Consider the following 14,902-nt stretch of genomic DNA (forward strand, 5'->3'; position numbering starts at 1 on the left):
ACATTCTTTATTAAGACAAATACAATCGGAGTTACATTAAAACATTTCCTGGCTAATCCGATCTTCGTTACACAAACGCATGGAGTCATTTGGATTAATTTTAAAATGGATGGATGCACTTTTTGGGGGCTTAAAGGGAAATAGGCTCATTTTACAACTCCCCCAGAGTTAAACAGTTGAGTTTCACCGTTTTCAAATCCATTCAGCCGATTTTCTGATAGTTAAAAGAATATCAGTAACCAGACAGTATCTGGTCTCATTGACTTCCATAGTAGGAAAAAAATATACTATGGAAGTCAATGAGACCAGAAACTGTCCGTTTAATATTCTTCTAAATATCAGAAAATCGGCTGAATGGATTCAAAAATGGTAAAACTCGACTGTTTAACTCTGGGGGAGTGGTAAAAATGAGCCCATTTCCAAAAAAAAGTGGAGTATCCCTTTAAAATTTTCACCAGCCATTCACTCCCATTATAAAGCTTGGAAATTAAATTAAATAATAATAAATAAATAAATAAATTCAATATAACTCAGATTGTATTTGTCTGAAAGAAGAATGTCTTACACACCTATGATGGCTACAGAGTGATTAAATTATGGGCTAATTTTCATTTTTGGGTGAACTATCCCTTTAAATTTGATAAGTGTTGTGTATTTAATTGTTGTTCATTGAAAAATGATTGCTAGAAAATCACAAAATCTCACAAATCAGCATTTGAAACTGTATTTAGACGTCCCAAATTTTAGAGAGAGTTGCAGAACTACAAACCTCATGCAAAATTGATTTTAAAAATAATAAATAAAACAGCCCATATAATATTTAGTTTGACCTCCTGAGGTTTTTATTCCTTTGCTGACCAGTTTCTGGCCCTATTCTGTTTTCTCAACGTGGGAAAAGAAATACAAATGAAAATGACAAAAGGCAATTAGAAAAACAAGACCTTTTTGGTAAATATGGAGGTCTTTTACAACGATAGGTGTTGTTTTGATGTTCTTGGCAGACTGGAGTTTATAACAAGTGGGTTTTCAACGTTTTCAGACCCAGGTACTCGATAGCAATTTGGCACCACGGAGAGAAAAGAACAGATGTGATCAGATGTGAAGGAGTTCTTTATGTTGCTGCCAGCAAGACACATCCAGTAATTACAGGCTATGGAGTAATTATGTTTTTCCACACACACCTCTTTCAAAGCCTGTCAAAATAGAGTCGGTTGGAGTAAACTGTATTCAACCCATAACAGACTGGAAAATACAGTTACAGTTCACAAACAGAAATTGTACATACAAAGTACACTCTCAGAAAAAAAGGTACAAAAGCTGTCACTGGGGCTGTACCTTTTCAAAAGGTACACTTTTGTGCCCAAAGGCTGCACATTGGTACCTTAGTGGTACATATTAGCACCTAAAATGTACATATTAACACCTAAAATGTACACATTAGTACCTAAATATACATATTACCACCTAAAATGTACATATTAGCTCATGAAATGGACATATTACCACCTAAAATGTACATATTAGCACCTAAAATGTACATATTAACACTTAAAATGTACATATTAGCACCTAAAATGTACTTATTAACACCTAAAATGTACTTATTAGCACCTAAAATCTACATATTAGCACCCAACATACCACCTAATGGACATATTACCACCTAAAATGTACATACTAGCTCCTGAAATGGACATATTAGCACCTAAAATGTACATATCAGCACCTAAAATGTACATATTAATACTTAAAATGGACATATTAGCACCTGAAATGTACTTATTAGCACCTAAAATGGACACATTAACACCTAAAATGTACATAGCACCTAAAATGGACAAAAGTGTACCTTTTGAAAAGGTACAGCCCCATTGACAGCTTTTGTACCTTTTTTTCTGAGAGTGTAGTGGCCAAAAGTGATGTCCAGACTAGGAATTTTGACATCTTCACCTTTTATTTAAATAAATATAGATTTTGTAAGCATATTGCATAGCTGTATCACATACAGACTTAGACACAATGGCAAAAGAGAGACGGATCAGTTCAAACTGGTTAGTTTATTAGTGAGGCAGCAAGGGTGGTTGGCTGGTTTTGGCTGGTCTCCCAGCCTGGTTATAGTTGGTTTATCAGGCTGGTTTTAGAGGGGTTTTGAACACTTTTTCAGCTGGTCAGGCTGGTCTTAGCTGGTCAGGCTGGGAGCCCAGATAGCAAACTGACATTGAATCAACGTGGAAATATGACATCGAAACAACGTTGATCTGACATTGTTTTGCTCATCGAATTAACGTTGAACCAACGTCAGACGCGTCATTCTTTCAAAACTAACGGAAAATCAACTTGAAATCAACGCGTTGTTTCAACGTTATGAAAGCAAACCAATTTTCGATTTCATTTAGCTTTGAAGAATGCCGCGTCTGACGTTGGTTCAACGTTAATTCGATGAGCAAATCAACGTTGTTTCAATGTCATGAGAGACGTCGTTTCCACGTTGATTCAATGTCAGTTTGCTGTCTGGGAGACCACTCTCACAGGGGTACACTCTCAGAAAAAAAGGTACAAAAGCTGTCACTGGGGCTGTACCTTTTCAAAAGGTAAACTTTTGTCCATTTCAGGTGCTAATATGTACATTTCATGTGTTAATATATACATTTCAGATGCTAATCTGTACATTCAGGTGCTTTCAGGTGCTAATCTGTACATTTTAGGTGCTAATAAGTACATTTTAGGTGCTAATATGTACATTTTAGGTGCTAATAAGTACATTTAGGTGTTAATATGTACATTTAAGGTGCTAATATATAAATTTTAGGTGCTAATATGTCCATTTCAGGAGCTAATATGTCCATTTCAGGAGCTAATATGTCCATTTCAGGTGCTAATATGTACATTTTAGGTAATAATATATACATTTTAGGTGCTAATATGTACATTTTAGGTGCTGATATGTACATTTCAGGTGCTATTTCAGGTGCTAATATGTACATTTTAGGTGCTAATATGTACATTTCAGGTGCTAATATGTACATTTCAGGTGCTAATTTCAGGTGCTAATATGTTACCACTAAGGTACCAATATGCAGCCTTAAGGTACAAAAGTGTACATTTTGAAAAGGTACAGCCCCCGTGGCAGCTATTGTACCTTTTTTTCAGAGAGTGTAGACCTAAAACCAATCAGAGTGATGAAGGAGATGACGTCCCAGATAGTAAACTGACATTGAATCAACGTGGAAACATGACATCGAAACAACGTTGATCTGACATTGTTTTGCTCATCGAATTAACGTTGAACCAACGTCAGACGCGTCATTCTTTCAAAACTAACGGAAAATCAACTTGAAATCAACGCGTTGTTTCAACGTTATGAAAGCAAACCAATTTTCGATTTTCATTTAGCTTTGAAGAATGCCGCGTCTGACGGTTCAACGTTAATTCGATGAGCAAAATCAACGTTGTTTCAATGTCATGAGAGACGTCGTTTCCACGTTGATGTCAGTTTGCTGTCTGGGGTATGCGGAGGCCGGCGGAGAAACATCTCCGAGTGTTGTTCTTTGCTAGGTGTTTAACAAAAAGGAAATGTTCAAATCACTTAAAACAGACGCGATAGCTGATTTGAACGAGCGATGTTCGACGGCGGCATCCATCTGTAATGTAGGCTACAAAATCTGCTTCAAAATCCAAGCTCTGTCGTCATCATATAAAGCCCGCCCCAACACTTCTGATTGGTGCCGCGATTTCGAGGGATTGGGCTTAAAGGAGCTCTTTACCAGACTAACTTTCAGAGCAAATCTAAATTTGCCTGAAGTTGTCTGGGTTTTCCCAGACTACTGTAAAGCAGTTTGGTTTAAAGCAATCTATTGTATAAAGTGCTATAAAATAAATGTGATGACTGACTGCAATACACTCACCCATTAGGCCTGTAGTCTGGGATGGGTCTGTCCATGGAGAGGCGGTCGCTGAGATAACCGTTGTAGCCGTAATACTGAAACATCTTGAGGGCCACTCGACGGCTCTCTGGTCCCAGATCCTGGCCCCAGTGGTTGAACAAGGACGAGTCGGCAAAAGATCGATCTTCTTGATTGTCGTCTCCTTTCAGCGGGGACTCTGTGAGGGTCAGACAGAGAGATTGTTGCTGTTCCCTTCATAGTCAAACATGTCAGAGTCTTAAAAATAACACTGAGTCCATTTACATGCACAGTCTTACACCGATTGTGCTCAACAACCCAACAACTGTTCAACTGGTGTTCTATTTTCAGTTAAACCCTCTGTGGACAAAGAAGTGCTTAGTCATATCGAGCTATTAAAATCATACAAGTATCATTTAAAAAAACTGTACAAATAATATAACAATAACACAATAATATTTGCAACTGTATATATATATAGGGAATGACATTGTTAGTGGTCATTTTAAAGCAAAAAAAAAAGTGTCTCTAAAATTGGACTAATCTGGGGTGCGTTTCCCGTACAACATGTCAAAAACACAAACCAAACTATTCCAGTCTCAGCTACAGTGTTCGTGGCAAGCCAATGTAGAGCATAGGCTGGCATTATGCAAATTTGTTGCATTGTTACATAGGTATGTGACATGAAGTGAGACTGTAATTGCTGATGAATCAATTCAGGCCATTCAGAATCAATTAGTTCTTTTATGGGACTCTTACTTTATTTGTCGTCCACCATTCAGAAGAACTATAACGAAAACGTCTCAGGTTACGACTGTAACCTATGTTCCCTGAGAACAGGGAACGAGACAATACGTCGAATTACGCAATGGGGGAACGCCATTGCGTCATTCGACGTATTGTTGAGTTCCATTCGAAAGGGAACGTCTCAGGTTACGACTGTAACCTATGTTCCCTGAGAACAGGGAACGAGACAATACGTCGAATTACGCAATGGCGTTCCCCCATTGCGTCATTCGACGTATTGTTGAGTTCCCTTCGAAAGGGAACTATATTAGCGGTTCCCTTAAAGGTGCAGTGTGTGATTTTTAGTGACATCAAGCGGTTCGGTTGCGAGTTTGCACTAAGGGCTCCACCCACTGCTCACCCCTCCCTTTCGAAGAAGCTACAGTGGGTAAAACGGGACAAACATATCGTCATCTGAAACAGCAGAGAATAGCCAGAGTAATGCCTGGTTCAGATTACACAATTTTAGCCCGATTTTGGCACGACGTTTGACGTCCGTTTCACGTAGGGTGTCGTGGGTATTCGTAAACGACAACGGGCGTCGGGACGCAAGATTCGATCGTATCTTCTCGTATAGTGTGTCATAGACATCACGACATCACGACAAAAAGACTTAGCATGTTTAATTTTTTTTAACGGCCGTCCGCGACGGTTCCGTCACATGTATGAGGTTGACCAATAGGAGCACAAGCTTTTCCGTACACAACTTTCAAAAATGGCGAAAAGAAAGAGAGACGATGGTGCTAACGTTAAATTTAAAAATATATAAGAAAACAATATTTTACCTCAAGTTCTCTTTGGAGGACTGTCCTCTTCGAGCAGGGCTCTCAAGTCTCACGCAATGGCCGTGAGACACACGCAATTCAACCAGTTCAAAGGCTCACACGCCACACCGTGTGTTTCTTACGCTGAAAAGGCAATGCCAAGCAATCCAGGAACGTGTCCATTGTCGGGTTTTCTTTCTTTTTTTTACTTTTTTTCTAAACACAGGACAGCCAATACAACACTCACCGCTTCATCCATTGTTTGTTTACGTTCGTTTCCGGAAGTCACTCGCTACTAGTTTCGCCTTCTCGATGACATCACGCGCACCGTTAAAGATGGCATGTGATGACTGGTCAGGAAGCAACGTGTAGTCTGTCCACGAGACGACAAGATTTTAAAAGTCAAAATCGCGTAATCTGACACAGTGACTATCGTAACAAACAAAAAAAAATCGTGTAATCTGAACCAGGTGTGTGTGTACCATTGTCAATGTTTCTGAACCACAGTCCATTATAAACCACATCATGAATAAAGTTTGCAAAGCCATAGTCAGGTGAGGATATATATAATATTATAATAGTAATCAGCTGATTGTCAGCTGAATGAAACTGTTTGTTCGCATTCGGCTACGGTAGAAACATGACGTCACAATATGCCGACTTTCATAGCCTGCGGTTATGTACTGTAGATATAAATGTCTCATTCTAAGGTAATAAAAACATAACGGTTCATTGAGTAAGGTCTTTAGACACCACTCAACACATAGTTATGGATCTTATATTGCATTTATGTCAATAGATCCTCAGAAATATTACACATTGCACCTTTAATGCACAATAACGTTCTATTTATGAAAATGCTCAAGTTCTTGAAGCAGGATTGATTCTGATTGGCTGTCAATGTTTTCATCATTCATCCAATGGAAACAAATAATGATTCTGAAAGTAATCCCAACGATGTTGTTTCTCTGTGCCAGTACCGTTATACTTGTGGTTTGGAATCTGCTATTCTTTTACATTTAGAAAGATTTTTAGAAATTGGTGTGAATGGCCTTTATACTCACTCATGCCTCTTATTACAACTCAAGTCCCTATTTCAAATAATGTTCACACTCCTTAAAAACAGCCCTTCTGCGATATTTCAGGCTGTGGGAACTGACCGCAAGAGGATAGGTGGAATGGGGAAGTGCTGTTGGGAGCAACAGCATTGCAACCTGGACCTGTGTGAAATCATGACTACAGAGTCCCCAGTCAGAAAACTGATACTGAAGGGGTCAGTCTGGATCACTGACTGAATCAAATACGGCTCTGTTGGATACTGGCTACCAAGAGGGCGAACACCCACCCAAACGGCAGCTCTGAATAAACACTGGAGCCGTGCTGCTAACACGCCACACATTGCAGAGTGTTTTAAGCACTAGCGCAGGAATGGGATTTATTAGACCCTATGCACAACGCAACAACAAGGACTGCTGAGATGGAATATCAATAGTCTGCATTTCTGCTTGCTGATTGAAAATGAATTCTGTTTCATGTATTTCACTTTTACCAATTTTTCATATTAAGGCCTATTGATATATTTCACTTCTTAAGACATTATAAAAGGGATCTCAAAATCAATCTCACATGACCTGGGGATGCAATACAAGTGTTCTCAACAAATACAAGTGCTTTTACAAGCATGAATTGAACTATATGCAGCTATTGGTGGAGTTAGTTGTAGAAACATGGACAGGCCTTTGTCAAACATAACAAATGCAGAAAATCAAAAATGATTTGTAGCTACTCTATCCTGGGGGCCAAAAGTTTAAAAGGGATACTCCAACCAAAATCATATTTTGGCACCATAGACCTCAATGGTGCCAAACAACTGTTTGGTTCCAATCTTTCTTCAAAATATCTCCCTTTGTGTTCAGCAGAAGAAAGAAACTCATACAGGATTGCGACAACTTGAGGGTGAGTAAATGATGGCAGAATTTTCATTTTTGGGTGGAGTATCCCTTTAAGGTTGTACAGTAGCACTTAGATACCATCCATAACACTATTATCCCTTGTGAAAAAGAAGATGACTTTATCATACTTTTAAGAGTACTTGCTTTCACTTTATTTTAATGGTCCCTTTAACACATTAAAGTGTTATCCAAGAGTGGATGTGTCTTTATGTCATCCATCTCTCTTCTAAAGTCTTCAAATCTCCCTCTTAAGGCCTGTTCACATCGGGAATTTTGTACTGTACACGTTATTTGCCGCCGTTTAACGCCTCGTGACTAAACAAAGGGCGACAATGTGAGAGTGCACACCGACGCGTAAAACGCCAAACGTAAAAAAAAAAACGTTTAAAAAAATGCCTCTGGTTCGTTTTTTTTAGTTTGACGCAGCGCGTCAAAAACTATCCGACCAATGAGATTGGCGCTTTTGCTCACGTGTTTGGAGCTTCTGAAGTTACAGTAAAACACAACTTGGGGGCGCTCAAACACAAAACGGTCTTGCCGAGCACGCATACGCAACGGCGAAGAAGATATACGCCAAGTAGCGTCGCCGTCTACACTAGCCAGGAAGAAATAAGACGAGGAAGATGCAAGGCAAGATCGTAGAGCTGCTGAAACATAAAGAACAATATGACAAACGCGACAGGGACTACAAACATCTTGATAAAAGAAAACTGATATGAACTGGTATTGCAGAGCAAATTGGCGCCATCTAATGTCAGGGAATGAATTTGCATGTTCACTCGGCTCATCGTCAGCGAAAATTGCTTCGGAACACAAAAAAACGCGTAGAAAAACGCTAGCGAATAACGCACACTGATATTTGTCCTGGTGTGTATGGGCCTTTACTCAGTCTCTCTCTACATGTTAGTTAGTTAGTTAGTTAGTTAGTTAGTTAGTTAGTTAGTTAGTTAGTTAGTTAGTTAGTTAGTTAGTTAGTTAGTTAGTTAGTTAGTTAGTAAAAACATAGCGTCGATTACACAATCAAGGTTAAAATTCATTATAAACACTAACATAGACATTTTACCCAATCCCGATCACATTACACAAAACAACACATCACATCCAGCACAGACAAAAATGACTCAGTCCACATTTTTAATTTTCTTTAAGGCAGTGTTTCACCTTTAAATCAAATGTTTTCAGGTCAGTTTCTGTTTTTATTTCTCATTTCAAAAATGAGTCCCTATCACTGAAAAACTTGACGGGCCAAAAGTGGTTTTGCGCCCCACTGCTATGCAGTTGCCACCCGCTGCTCTACTATTGGGATGGATGGACACGCCCCCTACTGCTGATTGGCTACTGCTGATGTTGCTCGGTTTGATCCACTTTCAACAGCATTTCTCAGAAATCACTTACTGCACCTTAAAGTAGGACTTATGTACATCTTTATCTTGAATAATGATATTGCCTTTGGAATATGATTAGTGCACTGCTGAATGTAATGACAAGTATGGTAAACAAAAAATATACTTGTCGTTTCTATTTAAACTCGTATGTCATGTATTTAAATATATTTGTAATTATTACACCTTTGAAATTGAACTTTAAATTAAAGAGTAGCGATATATCAAATAACACACTACAGATTATAATTATAATCAAGAAATTCACATGTGCTTTTAGCCAACATAAAATAAGTGTATGCTTCTTTAAAGGATGACAAGATTATTGAAACAATGATTTGAAATGTACATCAAAGTACACTTTTTAAGTGTAAGAAAGGGTTCTGAAAGTGTCCTCCAAGTACAGTACATTTACATAGCCTTTTATTTCATAATTATTACATATTTTTTTGTTAAAAAATAAACTGTTAAGAACTTTTAAGTGTTCATTCAAATATGCATACTTCTTTTTCACAAGAGATAATTGCTTTGTAAGACATTGTGTGCTTGTCAACAGATGAGGGCTGCGTTTCCAAAAAAAAGCATCACATGTCTAAGTTGATTGTAGAACAATCGCCACCAATGGTGTCTGCGATCAACTTGGCTCACAATGCTTTTTGGGAAACAGCCCAGATTGGGAAATCAATTAAGGAATAATAAAGGAGTACAATATACATCAATAAATGGCTCGCATTTAAGTGACACGTAGCTCATTTATCTGAGCTCTCAAACTGGATGGTAACATCTGCTGCTATAATGTGCTGCTGGCTAATAAAATGTGCAACTGTCATTTGGCAAATGTATGATTTGGCTATTTATGCATTATTCTCTCCGCAGAGTAATTGCTTTGACAACCAAAATAATAGATGACTGGCCTTGTTCTGAGAAATAAGCTACGTGCCATGAAACCAGAAGCAGCATGAACACAATGCCTTGTTAAAATGCTTTTCACCTGGATTGCAAATTTATTTGGCAGTGTTTGGTGCACAAGATGGACTAAATGGAGAAATGGTTATTTTAAAAGCAGCCTTTGCACACCGAGCATGAAACAATTTATTTATTTTTTTGTTAGGCAGCTTTAATGAAAGATACAAGCCATATTAAAGTAACATTTATGTATATAATATTTCGTGACATTATAGCATGTTTAGCCAATGCCTGATTTTTTCTGAAGGCGTGTCCAATCAAACACTTGAATAAATCATGATTATTTGGAATGGTGCTAAAATAGTAAAATAAACTATAAATGTACAAATGTATGATATTGCCACATCAAATCATGTTGCCCAGCGCCTTTTTCGAAAGTTACAACAAAAATGAAAACTTCAATTACCCTCATCGTGTCTCTTCAGAAGACTTGGATTATGGTCATCGTTTTTTTTTTTTGGTTTTTCTTGTTTGTACAATCTCTTTATGACTGTTTTAAAGCATCATATTTAGAGGTGAACATACTTTCAATGGAGGGACAGAAATCCCAAATTTTTCTTTGGCAAGTTTTTGCACACATATGTTTTAAGTAAATTTCACATACGGAATTAAGTAAGCTGTACTTAACTAAGTTAAGTAGAGTTAACAAAGTTAAGTAATTTTAAACTAATTTTAGTTGAAGTTTCCTTTTTAGGGCTGTGAAACGATTGATCGTGATTAATCGCATCCAATAGTATATGTGTGTGTAGTGTGTATAATTATTTTGTATATATAAATACACGCATGCATTTATACACTGTAAAAAATATTTTCAAGATTTGTTATCACAACATTTTTTCTCTTGTCAAATCAACTTAAATAATTCATTTAGTTCGGATAACTTATTATTTTGAGTTTCTGATGATTAAATCAATCTCCTTCATTGTATTAACTCACTTTTTCCAGTTCAATCAACTTAAAATTTTAAGGCAACCAGGTTACTTACTTTTTTAAGTTAAACCAACAATATTTTTTACAGTGTATATTTAAGAAAAATGTGTTATTAATATATAAAATATTTATATTATACTGCATTTATATTATAATATTAAATATTTATAATATAAATATAAGTATATACTTGCAAATATTTCTTAAAATGTATACATGCATGTGTGTGTATTTATATATGTAATAATTATACACACTACACCTACATATAAACACAAACTATTATTTTGGATGCGATTAATCGCGATTAATCGTTTCACAGCCCTAATTGCAATATATTTCACTCAAACAATGTAACAGAGAACATAGAGAACTCAATACTTGGTACATAATACACAATGACGTTAACATTTGATGGATTGTTTTTGTGTATGAATGTGTCAAAATTAACTCCAAATATCAAAAAATGACAATTTACAAATCCTAGCAACAAAAGCAATGATAAAACACTGTAAATAGAGCTGGAAAACAGTGAACAATCAACCTCATTAATTATTCAAGGCCCAGTGCACGATGGGAACATCAGTATCAGAAAAGTTGAGTAATTTTACTTAATTTAATAACATTGATATTTACGCTTTAATTTTTACACGCTTTAATTGGGTACCAACATAGAATTTCCTTTACGTTTTTGTTTTTATTCTTGTCTGAACTCTGAAATTTCACCACACAATCATTTTTCTCAGTGCACTTGGTTGGACAGAAAATCGTATTAGAAGCTGAAGTGATGTCATCAAAATCATGGATTCATATTGGCGGAAGTTAGAGACTGTTATGCTGTTATCTTCTAAACGTCATTGTTTTGGGAGCACACTAGATTAAATATAACAGTAAGACTAACATATTCTAACAAACGTAATTTTTAGATTTCATGGGGGCATTAAATGAGGATATTTTAATAATGGCACGATCGTAAAGCATACACACCCCCATTATATGTGCCCGAGGGTCAGTTATGTGACAGTATGTCTGGCTATTAATTAGAAACCACGCTGGTACGATCAGCGGTGGCTTTTGGAGACTTCGTAACCTAGGCAACATCTAGTGGCTCGGTCTGCTCAGCATGTTGTCCCAACGGCTCTTTGTTGATAGAGGAATTCAGTCCGTAAGCATGCAGGCCAGCTATCAGAGCCTTTCAACTCAACAAAAGAGACATAGGGCTTCAAGTAATGGAAGTCCTTTCACAGATATTAAACGTAGCTCTGAGAAATGGCAGGATTTCATAAGCAGTCTGAGAATGACCCTACATCAGTGTGTGCTGGGCTCATCGCAGCAAGTACACATGAAAAGGTCAGGAGTTCTGCCGCCGCCAATATGCTTCATGACAGCGATGGATTCTAGAGGATAAAATCAACGTTAAACGGCTTTCACATCCCATTTCACTTCATAATGTAATAAAAATGGATATTTTACTCTGGGGGGAAAAATGTAGGACAGGCTGTAGGTCAAGTTATGTGCTTGTTATTTGCTTTATCGCCGCTTCATTGATTACATTAATGTTATGTTGTTAAATTACTGCATTCACTGCTGGCATTTATTCTATAGGCTTAAAGGAGAACTCCGTCTAATTACACATTGTTACCTAGTCAACCGTTATCTGAGATTTGTTTTCATGATTGCCGAATGTAAATAGTTTTATCTCAAAATACAGTTTAGCCTATAATGCTAGTATATAGGGCATAGAGTAATGACAAATAAAAATCGCTTGTTATTACCACTAACAAGGCTCAAAATGGCCCCACACTAACACGGTAGCATAATAAGGGTCCCTACATTCAAACCGAAGCATTGAGAACTTTGTCAGTGTCCATACAGTTTAATAAGAAGATATTTTATAGACACAGTCAACTTCACGAAAACAGGAAGAAGCCATCTTTGAAAATAGTCTCTACCAGTCGATCTACGAACGCCGATCCATGTAGATTGACTGGTAGATACTATTTTTCAAAGATGGCTTCTTCCTGTTTTCGTGAAGTTGACTGTGTCTATAAAATATCTTCTTATTAAACTGTATGGACACTGACAAAGTTCTCAATGCTTCGGTTTGAATGTAGGGACCCTTATTATGCTACCGTGTTAGTGTGGGGCTATTTTGAGCCTTGTTAGTGGTAATAACAAGCGGTTTTTATTTGTCATTACTCTATGCCCTATATACTAGCGTTATAGGCTAAACTGTTTTTATAGATAAAACTATTTACATTCGGCAATCATGAAAACAAATCTCAGATAACGGTTGACTAGGTAACAATGTGTAATTAGACCAAAGGTTCATTTTGCACCGGAGTTCTCCTTTAAATCAAAATACACAACTAGTCAAAAGTTTGGATTTATTTAGATTTACTGTATTTGGGTTTTTGTCCCAAGTCTCTAACCCAGGTTATTTGTTCAAAACTACAGTAAAAACAGTAATATTGTGAAATATCGGGGTGGTAGATTATGATTTGTCTTTTCTAACCTTAGTTAGTGTGTAATGTTGCTGTTTGAGCATAAGCAACATCTGCAAAGATACAACGCTCAAAGTTCAAAGCCAAGGAAGATATTTTATTTGAAAGAAATTGCTTTTTAAAGCAGCACTTTGTAACTTTTTCAACCTTTATAATATTTTTCCAAAACCCTTGTGATGGTACATCGACTTACAATAGGTTGAATGACAGGTCTACCATAGCCTGACGAGGACGAGGATCAATATTGGTCCAGTGTTCGCTCGCTGACGTGAGCTAAAGGAGGAGGAGGGGTGCCCGACCGATGCTGGCCGTCAAAAACTAATTCAGTTTCATAATTTAATAAATGATCTATAAATAATTTAATAAATGATCTATATCTAATTTAATAGATCTATACAGGTGGAGCTGGGGAAGGTGGAGGGTTTCTGAAAGTGTGCTAACCAGTATTTGAAGGTTGAGCAGAGAGCTCATTGGCTATTGATACAGCAGGAACCAATCAGCTGTGCCCTATAGAAAATAATGTGATTGCATGTGACCTATCAGCCTGTCATAGAGTTTATACAGCAAAACTTTATATTTCAGTATATTCTTCAAACACAAAAGTGTCAAAATAAGTATTAAGAAAAAAAAGAACCACCTTTATCTTGACATATACTTGCACTGTGATGTAAAAATAGTCACTCTCTATAAATTGTTTTTGTTTAGTATTTAGTATTTCAAGACACTTTATATAAAGAGGCTCAACAACTACTAGTACAGTTATGTAAGATTTTGGTCATACCATCCACCTCCGAGAACGCACATACTTGCCCTGAGTTAAACAGAGCCCATCCCTTCCTGAAGAAGGCGGGACACAGGCACTGAACGAGGCCCAGAGGAAGCCAATGAAACGAATGTGACTTCCTGAATCAAAGTATGGAAACAATAAGAACCGTTGCAGAAGGAGGAAGAAAGTTTGTGAGACATAAACAAAAGAGGACAAACAAATTAATATTTATAGATACTGTGGATGAAGGATAATTGCTGCAGGATGAAATTACACCACAGTGAAGGACCAGTTCGTGTCCGCGCTCCTGTGACTGCTCTGCGGTATCAATCAGATTTCTGTGCTGATGGCTTCTGTTGTTCTAGCAGGATGTTAAGCCCCGGTGGCTCTAAACACATTATCAAACACAGTCAGGTGGGCTGAAACAAGATGGTCTTCTACAAAAGGCCTCCTGCATAAAGAGACATGTCTGATGAACGGGTGCCAAGATTGATTTGCCTTTACGCAACTGTGCTGCTCACAAAAGAAAAATCCATTTAAAAAAAAATCCTATTCCACGCTTAAATATAATACATCATATGAATTATATTAAACAGTGTTTTTATTTATTTATTTTTTACTTCACAGCAATACATTCAACTTTTATTTTTGTTTAGCTGGCCATAAATATCTAAATATCTATCTATCTATCTATCTATCTATCTATCTATCTATCTATCTATCTATCTATCTATCTATCTATCTATCTATCTATCTATCTATCTATCTATCTATCTATCTATCTATCTATCTATCTATCTATCTATCTATCTATCTATCTATTTATCTATATATATTATATATATATATTTCTGAGGACCCCCATGAAAACGAGATGTTTCATCTCATGGGGCTGATTCTCTAATAAATGTTTATAAATAAATAAATAAATTTACTCGAGCAAAACATTT

The 14,902-nt window shown here is 36.9% G+C and overlaps 1 protein-coding gene across 1 annotated transcript in view; it reads right to left on the reverse strand.

Annotated features, from left to right (window-relative positions):
• The window catches only part of galnt18b (UDP-N-acetyl-alpha-D-galactosamine:polypeptide N-acetylgalactosaminyltransferase 18b), a 132,978-nt gene that overhangs the window by 72,914 nt on the left and 45,162 nt on the right, over positions 1–14,902 (reverse strand). Inside the window, exon 2 of the mRNA XM_089118932.1 lies at positions 3,906–4,101. Coding sequence (XP_088975058.1) covers positions 3,906–4,101 — 196 coding nt within the window. The remainder of the gene's footprint in view (positions 1–3,905; positions 4,102–14,902) is intronic.

Source organism: Pimephales promelas, chromosome 1, assembly GCF_988280905.1.
Source record: "Pimephales promelas chromosome 1, fPimPro1.hap1.1, whole genome shotgun sequence".
NCBI classification, from domain to species: domain Eukaryota; kingdom Metazoa; phylum Chordata; class Actinopteri; order Cypriniformes; family Leuciscidae; genus Pimephales; species Pimephales promelas.